Source organism: Opisthocomus hoazin, chromosome 8 (genome assembly GCF_030867145.1).
Source record: "Opisthocomus hoazin isolate bOpiHoa1 chromosome 8, bOpiHoa1.hap1, whole genome shotgun sequence".
NCBI lineage: Eukaryota > Metazoa > Chordata > Aves > Opisthocomiformes > Opisthocomidae > Opisthocomus > Opisthocomus hoazin.
In genome coordinates, this window is record NC_134421.1 from 68,175,524 (window position 1) to 68,200,530 (window position 25,007).

The window sequence follows — 25,007 nt, forward strand, 5'->3', positions numbered from 1 at the left end:
GCACTTTCTATGCATATTTAGAGACCTTCCCAAGAATACAGCAGTCTGAAAGTGGGAGAAATCACATTTCCTTTGAATTATTTATGTAGTTCTTCTCCTTGAACATAAACATCGCCTTGCTTAGCCATCCTTCTTTACATAACAGACCACCTGTCATATTACAACAGCATCACAATACTTTCCAGAAGTCCAGTAATGTCAGGGACACAGGAGTACAACAATCCACAGCTTGCCTATTTACCTTGATTTCCGAAAGCTAAGTACACATGATGGCAGTGGAAAAAACCTTAAGTGAGCACCGTCATACTTGAAAATGCCTGTCCCGTCACGTACAGCCTTCTTACTGCTCTGTTTTTTATATGCTTAGCTGGTCACTCATGTACAACTGCCGTGGTAACACCTGCTGTAAAATTATAGTTAGGGTTTTGTCCTTTTTTGTGGACTTTTAGGGTTAAAGAACACTTGAGCAGCTGAGCTGCAGGACTTCTTTGAAAATGTCGTAGAAAACCAGGACTTGCTGAAAGGAACTGGGACTCAGAAGCCATCAAGTGCCTTCTGAAGATGGCAATGGGTCTCCTACACGGTTGCGGAGTTCTAGCAAGCACAACCCTTTTCTAACTGCGGTCACATATGGTTGTTACTTTCTGTACTACTTTGCAAGGGAAAGCTATGCAAGAATGCTTTAATTACCCACGCAGCATATTGCACGCTTATATTAATGATGCCTTTACATCTGCAACACAAAAACAGGAAGTGCAGAGAGGTTTAGAAATGCCGTAGGATTTCATATCACAGCATCAAGCGAACACCGCCATGATTTCTGAACAGACCAGCCACCAGCTCCTCATGAAACCATCCTGTGTTTCCTTCTTGGTGGCATCCAAAACTCATCTGAAAGGCCGCTACCTCTTCTGAATTCAAAGACTCATATGTGACATAGTTTGGAAATGGAGGGGAAAAAACCCCCAAATCCAAAACACAAAAGACATTCCCTCCTCCAGCATCTACCAGTTTGTTTATCCACCTGTGCTTCAGCTCCTTGGCAGCAAGTATCTGCAAAATATGTGGGATATAACTAACGCTACCACAAACCAAACCAAAATCCAAGTCCACTGAGAGCGCGCAGGACCAGGGGACACGGAACCAGGCACCTCCTGGCCTCTGCCAATGCCACACAATGAGTCTGGATGCACCTCTTGTAATTCAGGTGTGTGCCCATTTCATTCTTCACCTGTTTTTCTTCCTGTTGCTTAAGACCGTATGATTGTTAAGACAAGGACTTGGGGGTCTTCGCAATACATTTAGATGTGGTGAGAAGAAAAAGGAGCCCATAGGCATCATGTGGCTATCAACATTCAAAAAAAACCCTAGCAGTTAGTTCAGTGCCTCCCAATATTCCAGTCCACCTTCTCCAAGTAAGGACAAGCACCAGAAAAGTAAGAGAAAAAGAAAACTTCTGCTCTTGGTTGCTCTAAGGCAACCACTGAAGCCAAATCCAAGAATATAAGGACACTTCTGTAAGCTGCCCCTTCTTAGATTCTCAAAGTGCCAGATATTACTAAGCTAGGAGAGAGAGAAGAGAAGCTAGCACATCCCAGGAGCAACAGATGCACAGGAACAGTTGAAATTTAGATGCTATTGGCAGAATTATCTTTAGGTCTTGTATATAGTCAGCTCAGAATCACAGAATCATAGGTCGGAAAAGACCTCTAAGATCATCGAGTCCAACCACCAACCCAATGATACCATCCCTACTAAACCATGTCCTGAAGTGCCACATCTACAGGTTTTTTGAACACCTCCAGGGATGGGGATTCCACCACCTCCATGGGCAGCCTGGTCCAATGCCTGACCACTCTTTCAGGAAAGAAATTTTTCCCAATATCCAATCTAAACCTCCCCTGGCACAACTTGAGGCCATTGCCTCTCGTCCTATCGCTAGTTACCTGGGAGAAGAGACCAAGCCCTGCCTCACTACAACCTCCTGTCAGGGAGCTGTAGAGAGCCATAAGGTCCCCCCTCAGCCTCCTCTTCTCCAGACTAAACAGCCCCAGTTCTCTCAGCCACTTCTCGTAAGACTTGTTCTCCAGACCCCTCACCAGCGTCGTCGTCCTTCTCTGGACACGCTCCAGCCCCTCAATGTCCTTCTTGTAGTGAGGGGCCCAAAACTGAACACAGCACTCCAGGTGTGGCCTCACCAGTGCCGAGTACAGGGGCACGATCACCTCCCTGCTCCTGCTGGCCACACTATTCCTGATCCAAGCCAGGATGTCGCTGGCCTTCTTGGGCACCTGGGCACACTGCTGGCTCATGTTCAGCCGGCTGTCAACCAACACCCAAAGGTTCTTTTCCAACAGGCAGCTTTCCAGCCTCTCCTCCCCAACCCCATAGCGTTGCATGGGGTTGTTGTGACCCAAGTGCAGGACCCGGCACTCGGCCTCGTTGAACCTCATACAGTTGACCTCAGCCCATCGATCCAGCCTGTCCACATTCCTCTGCAGAGCCTTCCTACCCTCGAGCAGATGGACACTCCCGTCCAGCTTGGTGTCATCTGCAACCTTACTGAGGGAGCACTCAATCCCCTCATCCAGATCATTGATAAAGATGCTAAGGAATACATCCTCCACAAATGTAAATATACTCTTGCGATGCTACACTTGTTTACCATCCACTGCTGTATATTAGTCATTCCCCACCTATTACAATGACACAGTGCAGTTAAGTAAACACCACTGCTGCATGAGAGGGTTCGGTTTTAATACACACAAATGAATTAAACTAGATGTAAGCAGGTTAGGAAACAATGACAGAGTTGCCAAGAATCAAAGAAGAGATTGAATTTAACCATTATTAAAATGACAAAACTTAGGATCACCAACTGTAAACAATTTTCATCACCTAATTAAACAGCCCATTAGTGTCTTGAAAAGAGATGGCTGGTGGTGGCCACTCAGAAAAACTGTTGACTTTGCAATGGTTTGTGCTCCAAGTTAATGGAGTTGATTTCACACAAACACTTCCCCTATGCGATTTATTACAATCGCATCAAATCCTTTGTGCAACGCTGCTCCCTCTGGACCCAGCACACGAGCCCGTGTTGCCCAGCATGCCGGGCAGAAGCCCGCTACGGTGCAGCGCCGACCACCCCGGGCACGCACAGGGCGGAGGGAGGAGCTGGAAGCACGGCACTGCTTGTAACCTGACCAACCGGCTGGAGGTTAGGATCACTCCGTGTGCAGTCTAATAAAAACAAATAAACAGAACTAAACAGGCTGGAGGGGCTGAGCAAAGGAAGAAACAAGGAGCGACCACTACATATCTAATTCTGTTTTCGTTCTTATGTTGAGTTAAACTGTACACCTGGAAATGACAAAGCAGAACCTAAAGCATGTGTTATAAAGACGCACTGCCAATGAAAAAAGAAAATCCCTAGAGAACAGTTCGTTTCCATGAAGATTTTGCTGAGCCCCCAGTGACAGGGCATTTTGCAGTTGCGAAGAACTCTCCTGTCCAAAGTCTCTCAAAGGTCTCTAGCCACAACGCTGGCATCAACTTCTCGTGAAAGACTTGACCGAGACTCTCTGAGGATGCTCACAACCCTAGTCACCTGCTGAAGGGATCTGCGAAATGCTTCAGAGTGATCTGTGAAAGAAAACTTGAACGCTGCGGTTCCCTTCTGCGCCAGCACCCCAGCTGGGAGAGCCCAGCAGAGCAAGACCCGCCTGCAGCTCAAACAAGGTATCGTAAAGGTTCCCCAGCTGTCCACAGAAATCAACAAATCAAAGAACGTGAAGATTTGTTGAACTGTTCTGAATTATTGCCAGTCATTGTTTAGAACAGGCTCCTTTCTGTCTTTATCTCTCTTTAATAGAACTGTATCAGAAAATATATTTGTTTATGCAAATTGGACATCCTTCTCCTATTTGAATTAGCACTATAAGTACATTCTGTATCAGTGCAGACATACTCGATGTATTTAATGTCAACACTGCTAGCAACGACGGAGATTGGAAATATTGCTCTGCTTCTTGGCCATGGAATAAAATTGCCAAACAGAATCAGTGTAGCTCTGGAGTTTAAATTAATGCAAGCAACGCTGTTATCAGTAGTCTTTAGCCTGCCACTCTTAGCTTCTAACAGAAACATTTAGGAATAGGAAGCATTACATCTGGCTACAGCTGCATATTACATGGTCCATTGAGACTTAGATGCTGATGGCTGAACGGAATAACAAACAGCTGGGTATAAATGCAAAGATCAGGGAATCATAAGAAAATGCTTGTATAGTATCTTTGAAGCCTCAAACACAATGATACTGTATTAGCGCTATTAGCATTACAGAATAAAATAGCCTGAGGATCGGCGTTCAGCTCCTCAGCGTGGGGAAGCAGCGGCTTTAAGGCAGGTAGCGGCAGACTCTTTCCCGACTACTGTACTATTTATATTCAAACAGTGTGTTTTATTAAAAAGTTGGTTGTGAAACTAACATCAAATCCTGTCTGGAGGGCCACGTAAAAGTCAGCCTGCCTCCAGAGTTATGGGACATGCTACCTCTCCATCCTTGGGAACACGCTGTAAGCCTTCTAAAATTAACAAAGGTGGTATTTTCACTGCTGTTGGAAATATAATACACAAAGACGTGAAACGAGGCTATGTTTCACTCCCTCATAGCTCTATAGGTTGCCACGAAGGAAAACCAAATACCAGAGTACTGGTGTGGTCACGGTGACGGATCTTCTCAACCATCCTCTGGTGTTCACAGAAACACAAGCTGCCCTGCAATCCTTGTAACTCTGCACCTTCCACTGAGCAAGGAATTTATTTTTAAGAAAAAGGACAAATGAGTGTTATTCTATTAAACTTACTATACATCGCCCATTGCCAAGAGTGACACTAGACATGACTATCTGGCCTACAAATCAACAGTGCAGAAAGCATCAAAAGACCTCTCTAAGGCAACAAAAGAACAAAGACAAAAAACCCAAGTGTGGCAGAAGAGAAGACCTAAAAATTGTCACTAATTGGCATAAGGGAAGAAAAAACAGCTTCTAGCTCCTTTTATAAAAAGATTGCTGTTCAGTAAGTGAATATAAGTAGTCTGGACCTGCAAAACCTAGAAACCCATTCTCCTGCCTAGTTTGAACTCTCCTTACCTACCTAACTGGAGACCCTACAGTTCAAAGGACACTTCGTTAACTCTTGTCCATCTGTAACAGAAATAGCAGGGAGGAGGATGCCTGGGGAAGGATATCAGTGGGTGAGCTGAATGAATCTGGGTATACAATAAGACTCCTTGTAGTCTACTCAATAGATAATGTCTCTCCCTGTGATGAAGGTCTTCAAATCTATCGAATGTTCCCACCACTCACATTTCCAAAGTAGATTAAAAGCCAAAGAGATCTCCCCAAAGCCATCCTGAAGGCCTGAGGAGTCATAGCTTTGATTCACTAGACAAGACTGACCAGGCTTGAGACTGCTACTTGGATTCCAATGGTGAGACAAATATTCAGGAAGAAAGCAGAGACGATTTGTTGAGGAAATGTAATGCTGGGTGGTGTTGCAAGCAGAAAATACATTTCTAGCCTGCCAGAGTTAACAGCAGAAAGAAAAAAATATTCTTGAAAGTGAAACAGTTAGCTACACAGCCACGTTATACTTCCTGAGCCTCAGGAGCTGACAGCAAGGTGTAAGGTGACCTGGCACAGAACACCACCACGCATAAGAAGCAGGCAGAAACACAGAACCTTGCAGCTCCACAGAAAATCACCATCGAATAAAATTAAAAGTGGGTTATTTTCACTAGTTGGCATACCACTACCCTTTTATCTCTCTGGGTCTTCATACTGTTATGAACAAAGATGCTCCCATCACGACGCCACGACCAAAGTGGGTTTAACTGCAGCAAAGAAATTTGCTTCAATTTCTCTACTGGAAACACATCCTCTGCCAATGTTGAAGATAGCTCTGAGAATTCAGGAGCATTAAAGAGGCTAATGTACTTGAGCTTTGTTCTAATTACTTTTCTTAATAAGTTTTGCTGGACCACTAAGAATAGATGCTGTCCTGGGAACTCCAGCACTCCATCACCATGGTGTTACTGTGCATAGCTTGCAGCAATCAGGCAGCAGAACATAGAGGCAGAACTACCAACTTGGGCAGCAACTGCATAAAGCACGTGGATCTTCTCATCCTTATTGTCACCCGGCTGCAGTATGAAGTTGCCCAGAGTCCGTTCCACAGAAAGCTAGATGGTAGAAACAGATATGTAATAAGGCTCATATTATTTCACCCAAATGATTTTTAAAATTGCTTTTAAAAGTAACTGTGAACCTATGAAGAGCTACGAAGAGCATCCAAACCATCACTTTATTTAGAATAAGAAAAAACAACCGGACCAAAAGGAAAGCAGCGGACACCAACTAATTTCAGTTCAGACTATCTGCACTACTAGCAATCAATTTATTGCCCTACATGCATGCGCTTATAATTGCTCATGGATGTACAGGCATTCAGGACCATCCCTTATTTATTTATTAGCATTCAAGTGATCATTCCACGCCCCTGCCCACACTCCTCAATGCAACAAATCACAGAACCAGTAACTGCATGTGCCATTCTCATCAAATGCATTTATCTCTCTGGGATCATCCCTACAGAGTCAAATTCCACTTTCAGAGAGGATTCAAATGCCCCATTTACTGGGGAGGAAAAAACCCCACTCAAAAGTAAAGCTCATGAGAGGAAAAAGAATATATGGCTGTAAGAAACAGGCGACTGATATACTATGATTCTATGAATTTCTACTCCAAAAAGCGTATTACAGAAGTTCAGGATTGGCTGTCTCCACCTAGAAGTTTTTGTCTAAGTTTTCTGTGCTTGTTTTACACAATTAGGAAGTCAAGGACACCTATGTCCTTCTGCTTCTGGTTCTTCAGCTACGGGAATGGCAGACAGTAACATTCTGATGTGGTGAAGAGATCCTTTAGCTAGATGTGTGGAGTTTGAGCTGCAACACTACAACTCCTTAGTGTCCAAGAAAACATCATAAACACAGCATTTTCAGTACTATTGCTTTTCTCCTGAAAAACATGGCCATTCCACAGCATGGTGTGGTAGGAAGTTTCAATATCCATGTCGTGGCCTGTCTAATAAATCTTTGCTGTTACCACCAATCATTAATAAAATGTCAAATCCATGAAAATAATATTATAAATCAGCAAACAAAAGAGTAATTACTCTGACTTTATTTATACTGATATCAATTACAAATTTCAGTTCAACTAGTTTCAACAGTAAACTGTTGGAAATAAAAGCACTAACTTGATCTTCAAAAGGTCACAATTTTCAGTGAAAAATGCTCTAACACATGCTAACGGTACTGGTTTCCTGTATCTGAAAGCTGCGGTACTGGGCCTTACAGTTTGATTTTTATAAGCCTTATAATGAGGGTGGAGAGGATATACATTCCATTCTTCAGCCGCATTTTTGTTCCACAAAGACTGCAATTTTCAGTCTCTTGAAAATGTAATTATAGATAATGTTTGCATCAGTGGCAAGAACACAATGAGCACATGGGGCATGAAAACTCCACTCAAATCACATCCTCTTAGGTTACGACGCTTGTCTTCTGCCAAGAGCGGAGGCATTTCAACAAGCTAATGTTCAGTATGAAAAGGATTGTGGTTTATACTAACCCATACATACATTTTGCTTTCACTTTTCCCATTACTCTACTCTTTGCATAGGGAACCCACATAAACCAGAACAAAGTTGAATTGGACTTACTTTGAAAATCTATAAAATATGTAAAACACAGTAACTAAAATTATAGAGGTATATCGGTACACCTTGTTGAAACGACCATGCATTCTGCAACGGTAAATCAAGACCAAACCAAAAAGATAACAAGTGAAAAGGTACCAGTGTCACAAGAGGGGAAGTCACTTTGAGACAGACTAGCCAGCTTCAGGTTAGAGGTGAGACTGAAGACTGCTTCAAAGCTAACATGATCAGGAACTTCAGGAAGGGAAATCAAGCATTTCATTTAGTCAGAAGATCCACCCAGAGTAAATTATTTTAAGGTGAAATGAAATGTATCTATCTGGCATTAAAAAGAAACTCATATCAGAGGAGTTCTGCTTCATATACGTTAATCATATCCTAAGTAAAAGTGATTTGTGCTTCTATATTCAGTGTAACTACTCGTCCGCCTCAGCAGTAAACCAGAATCAGCCTGAGGCATAAGTGATCTTGATGCTGCTTTGGTGCTCCTTTCAACATCCCATCCCTTCGAGTGCATTGAGCTCCGTGACTACGAAAATTAACCTGCTTTCTAAAGAAAACCGAGTTTAACACTCAGAAAGAAGAGGATGCATATTTGCACATCAGAACAAAGAACCTACACAGTAACCCAAAATCTCATAGGCAATTAGATATGAGGGGCAGGCAGACCCAGAGCTTGATGCCACAAAGTATTCCCCAGCCAGCACAGAGGGATGAGAACGGAGGGTGGTCAGCAAGCAGAGAACCTCATCTTGCTAAAGCCCACAATTTAAATGCAAATCTTTTGATGCCATTAAAACTTACTGCCATACCAGATCAAGATGACTTTTTTTTTTTTTCCAAGAAGGAAAAAAAGAGGAGGATGAATGAACGCCTTAAAACCCTGAAGGCAAATCAGGATAACCCCAAACCACATTGTTATCAACCGTAACTTTCTCTCCCTTTCAAGGAGCATTGCGATTCTTTGCTCTAAGAGCAAGCATATGCACTAATCGGGAGTCCTAGCATGCAGCTACCACAATACTTCTCTTCCAGCAACCCCGGGGAGAAGCACACAGTTGTGCTTCATAAGCAAAGAGAAGAATCAGACTTTAGCTCTTGTCACACTGAGTATGTCCAATCAACATAAATTCTTTGTCTTTATTTGTTCGTGGTGCATTTGGATCACAGACACAAAGTGCTTTGAAATCAAAGGGAGTCTGCCCATCGACTCAACAAGCCTTGGATTCAGTCCTTAATTTATTCATAAAAAACAGTGTTTCTGGAATCTGAATCTCTGAGCTGACTCTAAACCACTCGTCTCAGTTAAGTTTTACCACCAGTTTCACCGTATATAAAGTCAAGCACCTAAAGAAAGGGCCACAATCTACTGCAGCCCGTATACGTCTTCCTGCTGCACCTCCTAACTTGCAGCCGCACACGCCTACCGTATCGGGGAAAACCCCTCCCCTTAATGCCCAAAGTTTCGCCTAAACACCTCAACGTTGAAGCGACTGCTCACACAGACTTCTTCTGTCAAAGCTATAATTTGGGAGAATTGCTTAAGATTTGATTAAATTTAAGTCCCACAGAGTTTAACCAGGTCTTCTTTCACTGCTCAGTATTCCTGGCTGAAACTCCCAGCTTATCACGTGGAATTAACAGATGCCCTTGAGAAAGGCATATTACGTAGATCCACAGTGATTTGCGTTGGGTAAGTAGGGCAACTTGTGTTTGTGGGGAAAAAAAAACAACCCACAACATGATAGTATTATATTTGATTCACAATCGTTGTACAAGACCCTAAAAAACAAGCTGAGACAAACTAATAAATCATCCACTACAAAAATGCAAGAAAACCTACTATATTTTGTCAAGCAATATTTTTATTAGACAACAGATCCCCAGAAGACCTAGAAAATCATGGGCAGGGCTAAGAATTCTGACATGGCGGGTCAATGAGCACAGACCAAAGAGGATGGTCGTACTTCCAGAGAGCTTCAAGACACGAGCCACTAGCTGGATAGCAAGAATATAAAATCATTAAGCGGTTCAGATCTAAATTCTAGTTGGTTCTCCAGGTTCAATAGGTTTCTCTTACCTATCTTATCAAAGAAGGAGGAAAATAAACTACATGTTTTGCAGATATTTACAGCAAGTTCTTCCACCAGAGAAGCTGGGTAGGAATCACAGAGGTGTCTGTCTGAATATTGAACGGATGGTGATAAGGGACAGCGGAGCAGGGCAGTTCTTGCCTCACGAGGTAGGAAAGTGAGGAAGGCTTCTTGCAGGCAGGCAACGTGGAGCAGAGCGTGCTGAAGGCTCCCAGCATTTTAAACAGATATAAGCAGGACAAATTGCACGTGTCAAGGACAGAGAAAAATATGACATGAAGTGGTAAGAGACTGAAAAAAGAGTTTTAGCTTCATTGATGGATTTCTGAAGTGCTAGATGCTAAGCTTCTTCACCGATTTAAAAAATAAAAGTTTTCCAGCTAGATCTATGAGGGTTTTCATTATTTACAGCACATTACATGATTGGATAAAAGGGCTTTGTTTGCTGTTTGCTGTTTCTTGGCAATGTGATTATTTGCTGTTAAACATTCACAGATTTTTTTTTTGCCCAAAGAGTTTTGGGGAATGCGAGGGAAGCTGATTTATTTCCTTCTGAGTTTCCATGAAGCCTTCCATGTTCACATTCAGAAATTATCAGCAGCAATTTTGCATTTTCTGGGATTTGAGGCTTTGCTGGGCTTAAAAATAAAATCTTTGTTCCTGTTAACACAAATGATGCTCCATTTTTTATATCTAATATTAATTTTACATGATTATTTTCTCTGCTAAGTAATCCTGAATTTGCATCTTTTATGAAAGTCTGACAAAGTACATACCTTTCTCTCCTGCACACCTCCCCTACTCAATATTCATCTTACCCAGGGGCCTGGCATTTCTCAAGTCCAAATTCACGCCAGTCAGCAGCCAGTCCTCTCCATTTCCTTTCCCACTTGAGTAGAAACAGAGAGCCAGGGGAGGCTCAGAGATCTTCAAATCCTCCGAAGCCCAGCAAAGTGAAGAAGTCTAAGTATCCCCTGTTGAGAGGCGAGGAGAGAAGGAGCAAAGAGGCACAGAAACAGCCAAAAAGCCTCCAGCTCCTGCAGAGCTTCCAGGTAGCAACATGGGCATCTTAGCAATCTGAAAATTGTTCCTTTCTGAATCCCGGTGTGTATCTCTTGCTATGAGTAGCCTGCTGCTTCTCAACAAAGACGCACAGGCAAGAAGGACGTTGCTGCAGGACCTTTCCCCAAATCCGATAAACTGTCCACACAGGGGGAAGACGAAATGACCAAAAGGACCCTGGAATAATACTTTGAAAACACAGGGACCAGCCAGTGCTGTTGAAGACTGCTTGGGCCAAACTAAGCCTTGTAAGCAATATTTCTGGCTGGAAAACAGGTCTCGCTCCTCTACGAATCACTGCATGTTTGTTCCAAAGAAAGGGTCTGCACAGGACACTGAAGAGTTGCTTCTGTCTTACTTTACGACAACAGCCAGGAACCCTACATCAACATCTATAGGGCCGTGTTGTAGTGGTCATTGTAGAACAAAAGCTCAAAAATACACAGAATCTGTCCCAAGTCATTATGCTCTATGATACATAATACAGCAAACAAAGCCTCATTCCATCCCAGTGAAATACCCCAGGAACTGCACAGATGTGAGCATGGTAAGACGAAGATGTCCCTACTCTACACAGCCTTGTCTTGAAGAAATAGAATGTGGCCTAGCAAGTGAGATACTGGGCTATACTTAAGTGATAATGAAATTGAGCAAACACAACTGTTTTAAAAATCTGTAATACAACGTTGGATTTTCTTTGACTATATTGGAACACTGTTACGAAGCTGCTGCATTTACTCATTTCTCCACAGACAGCAAACCAACTTAACAGAGAAAGTTATACTCTGTCTTCTGCAGCCAAATGATAGATATGTATGTCGGTGAAGGCTGTGAGCCCTCAGGCATTGAGATGAATCCTCCTCTCTGGCAAAGGGGAAAAGGTTCATCAAGAACAAAAGAAAGCCCCTGCCCCGACCTGAGATGTGTGAACATCCCTCAAAAGAATACCCACTCAATTAAAATCGACTTCTCTTCCACTCCATCGTCAACACAGCAACTCACTCTGCTAGCAAGGCAGAAGAGCATCCGAAAAGTCAGTTGCCTCGTGTTTCCATGTTGAAGTTCACTCCGAAGTGAGCAACGGGGAAACAAACCTGCAAAACCCATTCATATGATTGTGATTCACGGTTCAGAGCTGGACAGCCTGGCACGGGATGCAAAGCCCAGCATTATGTATTCCTCACTCAAGCCAAGCTCCTGTAAACCCATCGGAAGTTTGGCTTGAGCACGGACCGCAGGCTATAGTCAGTAATAAAATATCAGATAATAGTGCTTTACGTGTCCAGAGACACTCTCTTTTTCTAAAAATTGCCTCACTTGTCATCTATTTTTGCACGTCCTGCAAAATTAAATACTAATTTTATTTCTTCCTCTTCCCCCTGGTCCCCTCCCACTAAATACCGATCTCCAGAAGAAGATGGCAACTCTGAACCTGCCACAGAAAGCCAGTGCTCACCTTGCAATCCCAAAATTTCAGTGCCACAAGGAAGAAGCTGCATTACATGGGTCAGTTTACAACAAGGGGAATAACTTTTGCAGGTTTTTTTCCCCCTGGAGAGATCATGTCGGCCCATGGCTAGCCCTTGTACAGGCATTTATGGGGGCTGCTTCATATTTTCAAGAATCAATTTTAAAGACTAAACAATCCAAAAGAACTAGGAATTTTCACAATAAAATTCTTATTTAGAGTAACAGTCACTGTAATTTCCTGAACTTTTTCCCTCTCTCTCTCTCTCTCTCTCTCGTTTTTGGGGTTTTTTTGGACAGCAGGGGATAAAGTAGTTCAAGTATGAAAAAAGATTTCTAAGCAATACAATCTTGGAAGAAGACATTAAATTGAATTTAAAAAAACTGCAAGTTCATACACTGGCTAATGAAATGATCAACTTTTCTACATGTTTATACAGAAACATTGCAGATAAAAGGATAGACTATTTTTTCCCCTGAAAGACGTGACAAGGGGATCAAGTTTACTAAAATGCATGGTGAAATCAAGCAAAACCACAGCCCTCTAACTTGCAATTTCTACAGCATTTTGTATGAAAACCAAGTACAGAACAAGATTTTCTGTAAGTGATAGCCACTGGGCATGGAGTGTGTTTGACAACATTTCAGACTCCTAATGCTTGTTCTACAACCCAACTGTGGTAAAATATTTAAAAAAAAAAAAAAAGAGTTTATTGATGAAGGGCATAGCCAGATGTCTCTCTCACTAGCAAGGAATTGCAGGCAAAGGCTGACAGATCCATGCAATGGAACAAGCCAGGGGAAAAAAAAAAATAAAGAGAAGAAAGGAACAGATTACTTGATTTCGTAGATTTTCAAATACAGTTATCCTGCGACAGAAGTTAATAACTTTCAATTACCTGGGTCTGTTTCAGGCAAATGAAGTGCCCTTATCTCACACCAGGCCAGGCACTGTCAGTGCCACCGAGGTCTGGAGTCAATGACACAACAAACAGTGGGTCAAGCAAGCGAGGGGTTTGGGGTTTTCTTGCATCTCTGATTAAGTTGGTGACGTGAAGCCATCGAGAAGCAAGAAATGGGAAGAGTGTGTGTATATCAAATAAAAAGACAGCATCATGCCTTTGGATTAAGACGATGAAGGATCTTCATCACTTTTCAGGGTTATGAAACAGATGATAGCTCGTCAGCTGTAACCTGCAATCGGACTGGAACTGCTTCAAAGCATATCCAATGCAGGAACAGAGTACAAGAAAAGGCACAGTATAGTCTGGGACAAAAGGGTTGCAGTTAGTCCAAAAGAAACTGCCCGTCCTCCCATCGTGATGTCCAGCTACACACATGGGCTAAAGGGTGCGCGTACCCAGACATCCATCCCTTACCCATACAGTGACTCCACTGCTGTTTGGGGCCAGCACATTTGAATGAAAAGAAACTGAAAAAGTCACAAATTAGCATTGCACAGAATTACAGCCACTGCTGGGAGACAGTCATTGTTAGGCCCTTCTGTCAGGACTATCTTTGCTTCTGATGTAAACCTGCACAGACAAAGGAAAAAAATAATAATTTAAAAAAAAAATCAGTAGATCACTAATGCCATTTTCATGAAAGATCGATGGCTGCACCTCTGAAATAACCGTGGTCATAAACTTTAAAACCCCAGAGTAAGACCCACAGACATGAAAAACACAAACCAAGATACTCTTTGTTTTTCCTGGCAATCCTGAAGTGGCTCAACTCATACGCAGGCTGATGGGGAAAGAAAGGACATGAATTTCCTACGTACTGCTTCGCAGAGGAGCATCAGGGAGTGGGCTGAGCTGGGCACAGCTGGACACATTTACCTTCTTCCAGACTAACCCAGGCACAGCTGGACATGACCGCATCCCTCCCAGTGCATCCGAAGGCAGCAGGGCTGGTGCCTTTACAGGCACGGTGGAAGCCTCTCCCTGGTCCTAAGCCACAAGCTCTCTCCCTCAGGTGTGAAAATGTGCTGCCCCTGATAGTAAGTGATAGGTAAAGTCACAAAATAACACTCAGGAGGCCAACATGGAGTCTGTCCCGCTGCTCTTGCACCGATGTTTCTTTTGGAGCATTGCTTTTTGCCATCACATGACAGGCAACGGAGAAGCTGTCCCAGGGCACAGACCAGACTCAAGGTACTCAGTCTTTGTCAGCTGGGTCGTAAGAGGCAAGAGAACAATGATGTTCTCTTCAATATGAACTGTTTTTCGTATTTGTGTAAACCCACAGGAAAAAAAAAATAAAAAATCACCAAACAGGCACTATTGGTACAGTAGGCAACTCCTTTGTGAATTCACTCATTTAGGCATTCATTTAAATACAGTAATTAAGATTTAACACAAAACAGAAGCTGCTTTCAGATGTCATTTTGAAGGCCAGATGATCTCCTCTTTATTAATATTATAATTTTAAACTATTGTCAGCTGATTTTGCAAGGATCAAGCTGTGAGCAAAGAGAATACACTGCTGAAGTGTGTCCTATTTACGTAACACAGTCTCAATGAAAATGAGAGATTGATTATAAATCTGCGATACAGAAGATGGATAAACTGCACAACTAAATCTCCAGGTGCTTTATCAGGACGACAGGTGAGAATTCATAGCTTCAGCAACTGCCATTCACCTTTTCAATTTAACACCATATGGAAGAACACAACAGCATTTAAGGCAACATATTTCTGAAAACCTTTACGAGAAAGCCAGCAGCTTACTGCAAATGAAAAATGAAATCCTGGAGGGAACACAAGCGCTTCTCTCCCTTTCCATAGGAATGCAGAAGGCAGGAATGCGGGGGCAGGCAATTAAAGTATGATGATTCTAAAGGGGAATAATTATTTCACAATTACTCAAGAACATTACATTTATTGCTCTAACTAGCTTTTATTTTCCAAATAGGTATTTTTGTTCCTGCATTTGTCTTGCACCTATGAAGGTTTTTCCTGTTTTCCCACTTCTTTGCTACGGAAAGCTCAGCCTTGCTCTCTATGTGTATTCTCTATGTTATCACTTTAACCTCTGCTTAACCTGGTCTTGCCACCATGAAATCATGTCAGGAGATGCAATATACTTTGCAATTAGATGAACACGCTATAGGAAACACAGTTTGTAGGAATAAAAAAATTTAAAAATCACCTCTCCACTTTAAAAGGAGAGAGATTTTCAGATGCTTAAACTGTAAAACAATACATTTTCTCTAGACGGTTATGTCTTGCCAAAGGTGTTCCTTAAATTCCAGCAGCTTTTAAAAGCTAAAAGATTTTGTACACCTTTCCCTGATATCTGTTGGATCAAATACTTTTATACTAATCTATGAATTAATTATGAAATTTGAATAGTCCAAATGCTCATCAGATATCAAACATACTAAAATGCCAATGAAATATTTAGAGTTATCAAAGTTTTTAAAGCAATCATAACTGATGATTAATTTGGATGACGAATACATGTGGGGGAGGCTTAAAAACTTGTGAGATCATATCACAGGAAGTGGAAGATGTATTTAAATATTCATGTGCTGAGGGTTATCACAGGTTAACTACTGAATGGGGTTCTAGGCAGCTGCTAGAACAGATGATGGGGGAAAAGGACACCATGAAATCGTAATTGCTTAATGGACACCCAAAGATTTATTTTCCTTTCTGAAGCTCTTTGTCAGCAGTCAAGAATCATCTTCTTTTGCTTTGCTTTCCCTCAGTAGTGGCCCAAAGAATCTGTTATGCAAGTAACTTAGGTAACAAGTCACAATACTTAAAACAAAGCAATTACTAAAGCAAAGTTAGAACAAAACGCCAGTATAAGGATGAGGCTCAGGACTTAAAAAAAAGCTGATACCTAGCTATCCATTTTCAGTGAGCAATTCATGCTTTGGTATTCTACATATGAAAAAAAAAAAACAACTCAGATACTGTACAAAATATTTTTTTAACTATGTTGAGTTTTCCCTGCGGTGAAGTTTAAAAAAAAAAAATTTTGATTTTATTACCTCCAGTTTATGCTGGAAAAAGTCCTGTTTTGCAGGGTTAGTGCAGAAAGGGAAGTTTTGTTTTTTCAAAGTGCACGAATGCTCTGTGAATGATAACATCCCTTATTTATTAAACAATAAATACAAACCAAAAGTATTGAAAATTGGTTTTCACTGCCCTTTTAATCAGCATATTGCACATATATCTGATCTTGACTTATCTTGGATAAAAGAGGGAGGAATTGAGCAACTACATGCTGTTACACATAACTGCCATGGAACCCATGCAGTTGGATGTGGACTGCTTTCAGCATCATGTATTTTATTGACATTGTACCCAGCTATCAAAAATTAAAGTCAAATTTGAGTTTGCCTCAGTAATAACAAACACTGTCACTCATTTACATTAAAGGTAATCCCAGGCAATGGAATGTGTATCATGGAACAGAACATGTTCGGTGGTATTACAGAAATCAATGTGGGGGGTTACTACGATGAGTGTTTAATCCTCAGAGCAACCACTTCACAACCATCCAGCTGGCACGTACACGTAAGTCAGTGAAATTACTAAGCAAATTGCATTGAACTCACATTTTATAACCGCACTTAGTAACCATTAACCCTCTCCTACCCTGCCCAAATACACACACACAGATTTCTACCTATATCTTTTCTTCAGAATTGCTTCTTCCACACAATGAGCACTTGCAGGCCATGCACAACATCGGTCAAACAGTTCCTGATCCTTCAACTGGAGCACTAACCAAGCGGTCTCTTTGCAAGCGCTGGCGAGGGCTAGAGCATTCAGCTTGCCACCTGCCTTCAAGAACAAAAGTTCATGCACCTTCATGCTTCATATCCTAGAGGGTCTATTTTCCAGTGCCACATCATTAATGAAGTTTTATTCACTCATTATTGCCTTTCCGTTACTAGCCAGGCACACTGATGCCATGCATGCAGCTGAATCATACTAAATAGTCATGCTCAAAGCATCTGATAGTCTGTTTGACTTGCATTTAGCTAGATAACAACAGCAGCAAAATTCGGAAGGACACAACATTAAAGCGCAATTAACAGTCACAGAGGTAAGAGCGGTTTAACTTCGCCAATTATCAAGCTGGCAGTTAACTTTCACAATAGGCATGCAGTGAAAATTATTCCTCGCAAATTCTCAGTTGTTTGCTGAAAAAAAAAATGGATGGTATTGAAAATAATTCCCTTTACAAAGAATTTTTAAACGTGAAGAACAGGAAGCACAATACTGTATGGTGCTGACTTCCTAGAAGATCTGACATACCATCGGCATTAAAAAAGCAAAAAAAAAGAAAAGAAAGAAAAAAACAATCTAGTTCTGCAAATTTTCGCTGTGAGACAGGAGTTTTGCATATATCTTGCTAATTGCCTCACTCTAAAATAGGAAATTCCTTTCTGCTACAGACCGAACTAAGCTATACTCAATGGCTAGACCAGATGGCGAGGTTAAAAGTTGTGTGCCACGCCGTCACTCGGAGCGCGCTCTGCGATGCCCCATGCCACCCCACCAAACGCGGCCCGTGTCTCGCTGTGCGCCTGGCGTGGGGCCGCTGAAGGGTGAGGTGCACACGTGCCCATGACCCTTGACGCGTAATCAAACTGCATTCTCGTCAGCACTGATTAGTCCAGAGAGCTGGGGATATGCAAATAAATGTATGTCACCACTTGGCTAGAACGACAAAATAAAGTGTTTTAAATAGCAAATAAAAGAGTTTTAGGCAGTGTAGCAAAGCTTCCACAGACAGCATTTAGTTTCAAGACTATTGTTTTTTAGTAATAGAAGCTTCCTTAGTTAATAGCAATTTAGCCTCAATATTAATTTGCATGCGTGACACAGGATCCCTTGAAATCATGCATCTTCACCATTACCTAGCCCAGCAGCAAAGCAAAGCTTGGGTAACACAAGGAAGCACATCACAACACGACCACTGATGATGCACGAGGTCAAGTTTTTTTTCTTCAAGAGATTACAGCCATCCCATACCCCACCCCCCCCCAACCACATGAAGAACCAGCACAAAATCCTACCAGCATGTGTGTTTAACAACTCCATTACTAAACTCCTGCATTTAGAGATCCAAGTAGAAGCTCATGTACCTCTAGAGCACTCTGTGTTTCTTTGGACACACATTAAGATCCGCACCTGACAAACACTGACTGTGTTTCCAGCTGTGTTGAAATATATTACGGATGCTTCCCAGGGAAGAGGAGCACAAAGATAGCAGCACGGGAGGAAGAGTTCGACATGACACTCCTCCCTCAAGGGGCAAGGTGGAGATAAAGTTATATAAGCCTAAGTGACACCAGGGCATCATCAGCTGCAGCTAATAGTGCCCGTGAGCTTGGAGATGTTTGTTAGCAGCATCGTTTCCAACTGCCTGGAAGGACAGCAGGTAGAAAGGCTAATCAAAGCTGAAGACGATGAAAACAAGGGGAAGCTCAGCTGCGGCAAGTCCCTACAGAGCCATACGAAGGTTTAGCTGCAACTTTGTACCTCGATAGTCAAACTCATGCAACTTTCATGCAAGAGGAGAGAAACACAGCACCTTTTCCAAAACTGACTGGTGCCAATAAAAACCGGGATTTTACAACGGGAAAAACATAACACCGCAGAGAACTTGCTTGAATTTAAGATCATGAAACAAGAGGCAACGGGCAGCATACACGCAAACGCTTTGCTGTCCTTCAAGGACTGTAAAAACAGCATAAGTCATCCACACTAGGCAGCTTCTCCCCCTGCCCCTCTTCCCTCTCCCGCACGCTCATTAAACCTCAGCTGCCTGAACAACTGCCCACCACCGAACATCTCCACGCGGAACGCCGCTGCTCCAAGGGGGAGCGCTCCACCTGAGCACAAAGTTTGGCTGCCAGCAAAGCAGGTAACGAAAGTCCGAAGGGTGGGAGCTGGGGGCACAGCGCATGGCGAACGGTGGGTGACAGGCTCTGCTGCACGCGCCGGCTTATTGACACTCGTAACTTCGGTGCTGCCTCGCCGGAGCAGCTCCAGCACAGAGTCAGTGCCAAAGCCTCTCGCTTCATTCTAACGCGACTCAAGCCACATTTGTCATCCTGACCAAAGAAGAAAAAGCCACAAAATAAAAGACATTTTGCATCCTGTAAAAAGGCAGCAGAGCCCTCAGCCTTCGCGTCTTTCGGCAAGTGGCTGTTTCCTCGTTTCCCAGCTTTTATTTTTTCACGTAAGGCTTCGGTTACCTGAAAACCCCTGTCAGCTGGCAATGCCCAAGAGGATGATCATAGAAACTTTCGGATCGAGATCAATGGAGCAGAGACGGGCTAGGGGAATACTTCTCTTTCTGAAATTCCAGCATTCAGTGCCTGTCGATAAATCTCGTCCCCGGTTCAACCGCATGTAAAACCACCATCCTCACCCTAATTAACACTCTCTCTACCAAGGCGGCTGTCAGGAACAGGATTAAAAAAATAATAATAATAATAAAAAAAAAAAAGAAGCAGCCCTGCTTTCTGCCTGGTCAACTCCCAGCGGATGCTCAGCGTTTCGTCCGGATTTAAAACCCGACGGAGCTTTCTGGCGAGCGGCTTTTCACTCAGCCGGGGAAGGAAGGGCAGAGGGAGCAGGGGGCCAAGCGCCTGCGGAGGAATTCCCGCCAGGCAGGGAGCGGAGCCCGCTCCCTTCCCCGCCGCCGCGCTGCCGCTCCTCGCACCGGCGGCACCCACAGACCCCGCCGGGGGGGGAACACGGAGACCACCGAGCGACTTGGGAAGGGGGTGGGAAAATAAGGGGAGGGGGAGGGAATGGGGACGGACCCCTTTCGCCTCCCGCGGAAGGGCGGGAGGGACCGGGCCGAAGCCCCGCGCCTGGCGGCGGGGGGTACCGGGGGTCGGCGGGGGAAGGGGGGGGGGGGGAGGATATAACCCCGCCGCCACTCACATTCTGTCAGAGACCAGCAAGCGGCCGTCGACCATCATCTCCGGAAGGAAATCCAGCTTGAACGAAGAAGTCATGCTGGGCTCCGGGCACGCCGCGGCGGTCTGGAGGGAGGATGCGGCGGGGCGCGGCGGATCCCCACAACTGCGCCGGGCGGCGGAGAGGCAGGCACAGGTGCGGAGGCCTCCCCGCGGCAGCCGCCAGCCCCGGCAGTTGTCACATTTCTCTCCCCCTCTCGGTTTTTTTTTCCGCCAATCCCCTCCGAAATCGACTGCTGAGGCAACTGTCGGTGGAGCGCCAGGTGCCGAGCGGGGAGGCGGAGCCATCTCCCCGCTGCGGCTCCCCGTTAACCCCTGAGCCCCCGGCGGGGCCCGCCGCCCCGGGGAGAGGCCTAGCACCCCCGGCGGGCAGCGCCCGGCCCGGCGCTGAGGGCGGGCGGCGTGGGAGGGAAGCGAAGGGAAGGGAAGGGAAGGGAAGGGAAGGGAAGGGAAGGAGGGAGGCTGGGTCGGGGCACCCGAGCCCCAACGCCCGCCCGGCCGCCTCAGCAGCGCTCCCCGCCCTGCCCCGGCTGCGCACCGGGAGAGGGGGGCGAGGCTCGGCGGGAAAACCCCTCCGCTTCGATCCCCGCCAGTGCTTCGCACGGCCCCAGTTCCTCCCAGTACGGCGGGGAGGCGCGGTCGCCGCTGGGCACGCAGCGGGAAGGACTCGGCGGGTTGCTGGGTGCGGGCTGGCTCCCCTCAGATTCCCGCCATTCCACACCTCGGCACCCCCTGAACGCCCCGCGCCATGTCACTGCCTCGGGGGGGGGAGGCTGGTAGGAACTCTGTCCTCCCTGAGCAAAAATAGGGATTTAAGTAAGGAGCGACGGCAAGTCTTACTCCTCATACCCGTAACCTGCCCAGAGCCCCTTCCCGGCCCCCCGCTGCCCCTGGACCGGCCCGCGGAGCCCGCACCAAATTCCACGCACGCAAATAGCTGGAGCCACCCCCATCCCCCCCGCAACCACCCCCTGAAAATCTGTATAAGTTCTCCTCTGCATCTCCCAAACCCGCTCGCTTCAACACACGGCAGCTCCAGGCTAAGGAATATTAACGCATTTACGAAGGTTGCTGGATGATCGGAGCGGTCTAGGCAGACAAAACGTTTCTCGGCGTCGCGTGTGCTTCTCCTTCCAAATCTCTCTCCAGGTTTTATAATTTGATTTGCTCTGGATAATCGACGCTTGAAAACAGTAACAAACGCACATTAAAAACTACTACACTTAAACTTTTCAAAAAGTATTCTAAAATAAAATTAAACTGGGCAGTAAGTAAATGTACTGTCAGGCCAAGTTTTATTCAAATTTTGACCAATGTGGATTTGAGAATAAAAATACAAACCAGGTGGATTCACAGAGCTCAGTTTATTGCACTAAGAGACTTCTTACATCTTAAACAGTTAAACGGGAAGAAAACCCCTCAGGCCGCTAAAATTTTTGCCCACTTCACAAGTCTAAAGAAAGAAAAGATTCACTTGGCCCTCAACGTAACCTCGGTAGGAGAGCTGCGATCCTGAACAGGTATCTATAGAGTTATTAATCTGCTTTGTTCTATACGTTCACATACTGTCCTCATCACCACAGCACTTAAACCCCTACGTAGAAACGCACAAAGCGAAGCTACGGCTCCTCTTCACTAAATTAATGGCGATTCCTCTACGCCACCCATCCACCGCGGCGTAGGACTACACAGCGGATAAGAAAATAAGCGCCAGGGCGAAATAATAGGAGAAACCAGCACAACTTTCTCCAACTGGATGCCGCCACCTGGGTTTTGATCTCAGGCCTCCATGGTGGTTAATCCAGCCCAGAGCAGAGTTGGATTAACTTTCAGTTTCAAAATCTTGCCACTGCAGAAGGGGCAGGTTTTAGCTCAGAAGAAATAAATACAGGCAGCTCAGTGAGGATGAAGATATTCTTTTAAGTAAGAAGTCTCCACCCCCACCTCGCCCTGCACGGCTGGATCTGTACCTCTTCATCCTCTTTTTTTTTGGTACGTGCTAAATCTAAGGGACTTCAGCCTCGCCAGCCTGTTGCTTTTAAGGACCACGGTCCCACTGCTGCTGACTGAAAAGTAAATCCACGCTTTGCACAGGATGCAAAGGGTGGAGGAGGAGGAGAGACTCACAAATAATCTTGCTTAAAATCTGCACATGGAATAGTTAGATCTTTATAAATTTGCTCCATTTCACAAGGTGTAAGTGCTTAAAAATGCTTCATTAAAACGTATGTTCTTTTGAAATATTTATTTTCCTTTTAATTACATGTGAATTAGCTGGAAGAAGCTGTAGGGAAGCCCTCTTACTGACTTAAGCCTTCTCAGCAGTTTGTTAAATTCTAGCCTCAAATCCCTTGAGGGAATAGTGGATTCAAAGCAGCTTTTAATCATACTATAAGGAGGGTGAAGTAGTATGTAAGTAGGTCATAGAGAAAGCATTACAAGTGCATAGGTTATTGCTTTATTTAACAACTACAGTGTAACACACTTTTCAAAGCACATTTGCTTTTGCCATTTAAAAGTTAGAGGCAGGAATGGGGTCAAATGCAAAAAGCAGCCCTCTCTACAAAAGATACTGAGATATGACTCAAGGAGAGCTTACAGGGGAAACTGCATTCAAATGATTTGGTTCTCAAACATAAATTATGTAGCGCCTGTGTATGAATTAACTCTTGAAAGCAGAGGGTAAGTGGCGAAAAACAAAAAATTCCCCTGAATGTTTCCCATTTACAGGCTCAGCTCTGCTATTTGTAACATTAATGCCAGCTTCTTGACCAGCACATGTGCGCAAAATAGCGACTTCTATTCAAAATGAAGGAAAAATGTAAGCTTTGGTCCTGCAGTACAGGGGGAAATGGGGAGGGAGAATGGCAAATGAAGCTGCATTAATTTTCACAGCATAAATCAGACAATAGATGTAAACACCGGCTTAGAGGAGCTGCATCATTGCTGCGCTGTCGCTGCCTGCCGATATTAAGCTTTTTCAGCTGGCGGAGCATATGGCAGTTTTGCGGAAGGAACCTGGAATTTGGAATCAGCAATCCTTGGGCTTTAATCCTATTCCAGCTACAAACGTCGCCTCCTACCCATCCTCCCCTTGCTTCAGAGGCCCAGACCCCGCTTGCCCCCACGGTCGCATCGTTTACTCCTTGCGCCTCGGTGTCTCCATGCCTCTGTGTGGGGCAGATGAAGCAATTCCACCTCACGTTTGCAGATCAGTCACCGTTCAAGCAGCTTTTCAGAGCTAGATACAATTTCTCCAAACAACTCAGCCTTTGAAAACCAAACACCTCTTCAGAGAAGGAAAAAAAAAAAATACCCCCCGCAAAAAGTTCAGCTGGAGAAAGCGAGGGGCTGAGTGGTGGATCGCCGTCGAGCGTATGAGCTCACTCTGACATCACTGCCCGTGGCTCTCATTCAGCCAGTGACAAAGAGAGCAGCCACCCCCTTCCCTCCCAGATCCCGCAGCCAAATCCAGCGTGGAGCTCACATCACGTCCCCTCTCCGGACCCCCACCCCACCCTTTCCTTAATTGCCGTTCTTTTAATCAACTTGTCCCCCAGTACCGGGCCGAGGAAAAGCTACTGTTGGAAGCACTTCAAGGGAAAGTTTCTGAATGACTTCACTCTCTCCCAAGCCTGTGAGGCAGCACGAAGAGAGTTCAAATCCTCTGCTTTATTCCCCCCTAAGCCAATGAACATGCTCGGGATTCAGCTTATCTCTGGCATCAAAGCAAGTTTCTAACAGAGGCGGCAGAAGCAGGGCTCAGCGACAGCGGTGTAAATTTGGAGCGGGCTCAGATGACTTCAGTGGAATCATTCAGGATCTTCCACTAACGTGAGGGGAAAAAGAAATCTGGTCCAGACAGCATTAGTGAATGCAAATGAGGTGTTCGCTGTCTTTCACAAAGAAATAACCTTCCAGGCAAACCACGAGCCTGAAAGCAGCAGCATGGCTAATAGCAGAAAATACAGCATTTTGGTTTGTGCGGTGGGATGTGAGCCTACCTGCCTAGAATGGAGCGAGAAAGCCCATCAGCATAACTTTTAGTAGCAGACTTCTGGAGGGACAAGAAAGGGGGGGAAAAAAAAAAAAAAAAGGAGAGAAAAAAGAAAAGCAAAGCACACGAGCACAAGTGACACAAAGCATTGGGGCAGAGCTAAAGAATGGTGTAAAAGCTGGAAGGAATTAAAGCAAAAAGCAGTGCATTGCTCTGAGTGGCAAAAAGCAATGGACCCAGTTCGGCACCGTTCTACCATCTGTGAAGATTTTGATTATTTGTAACAAATCCATCTTTGCCAGTTAGATCTAACAATGGAAAAAAGTTTTGCATTATGAAGCCCTAACCTTTCACTAAGGATCTTTTCAGTTATGAATCCAAACACACAACAGTTTTCCCTTCATCTTAATTTTGAGAAATAAAACGATTTGTGTATAACCGAAACCTTTTTAAAAAGAAAATTAAATTATTGGTTAAAGCTGATCAATAAAGTTTAAGTAATCTTAGCCGCTCGCGAGGCTCCCCCCTCTTCTGTAGGCTATTGTAGCTAATCAGTAATTTTCAGAAAGAAACGTCATTTAAAATTAGCCCTGTGAAACAGTACCTCAAATTAAGCATTTCTAGAGCTTTCACTTGAAGCACATTG

The 25,007-nt window shown here is 44.3% G+C and overlaps 1 protein-coding gene across 14 annotated transcripts in view; it reads right to left on the minus strand.

Moving 5' to 3' along the window:
- The window catches only part of CELF2 (CUGBP Elav-like family member 2), a 571,124-nt gene that overhangs the window by 226,087 nt on the left and 320,030 nt on the right, over positions 1 to 25,007 (minus strand). For 2 of the 14 annotated variants that reach the window (XM_075428965.1, XM_075428961.1), the window contains exon 1: positions 20,330 to 20,625. The exons of 8 other annotated variants lie outside the window; for them this stretch is intronic. In XM_075428965.1, the coding sequence (XP_075285080.1) occupies positions 20,330 to 20,403 (74 nt within the window). In that variant the 5' untranslated portion in view covers positions 20,404 to 20,625. Of the gene's footprint in view, positions 1 to 19,632; positions 19,858 to 20,329; positions 20,627 to 25,007 lie in introns of those variants that run through there. 4 more of the 14 variants (XM_075428962.1, XM_075428964.1, XM_075428966.1 and 1 more) reach the window with 4 other exon arrangements.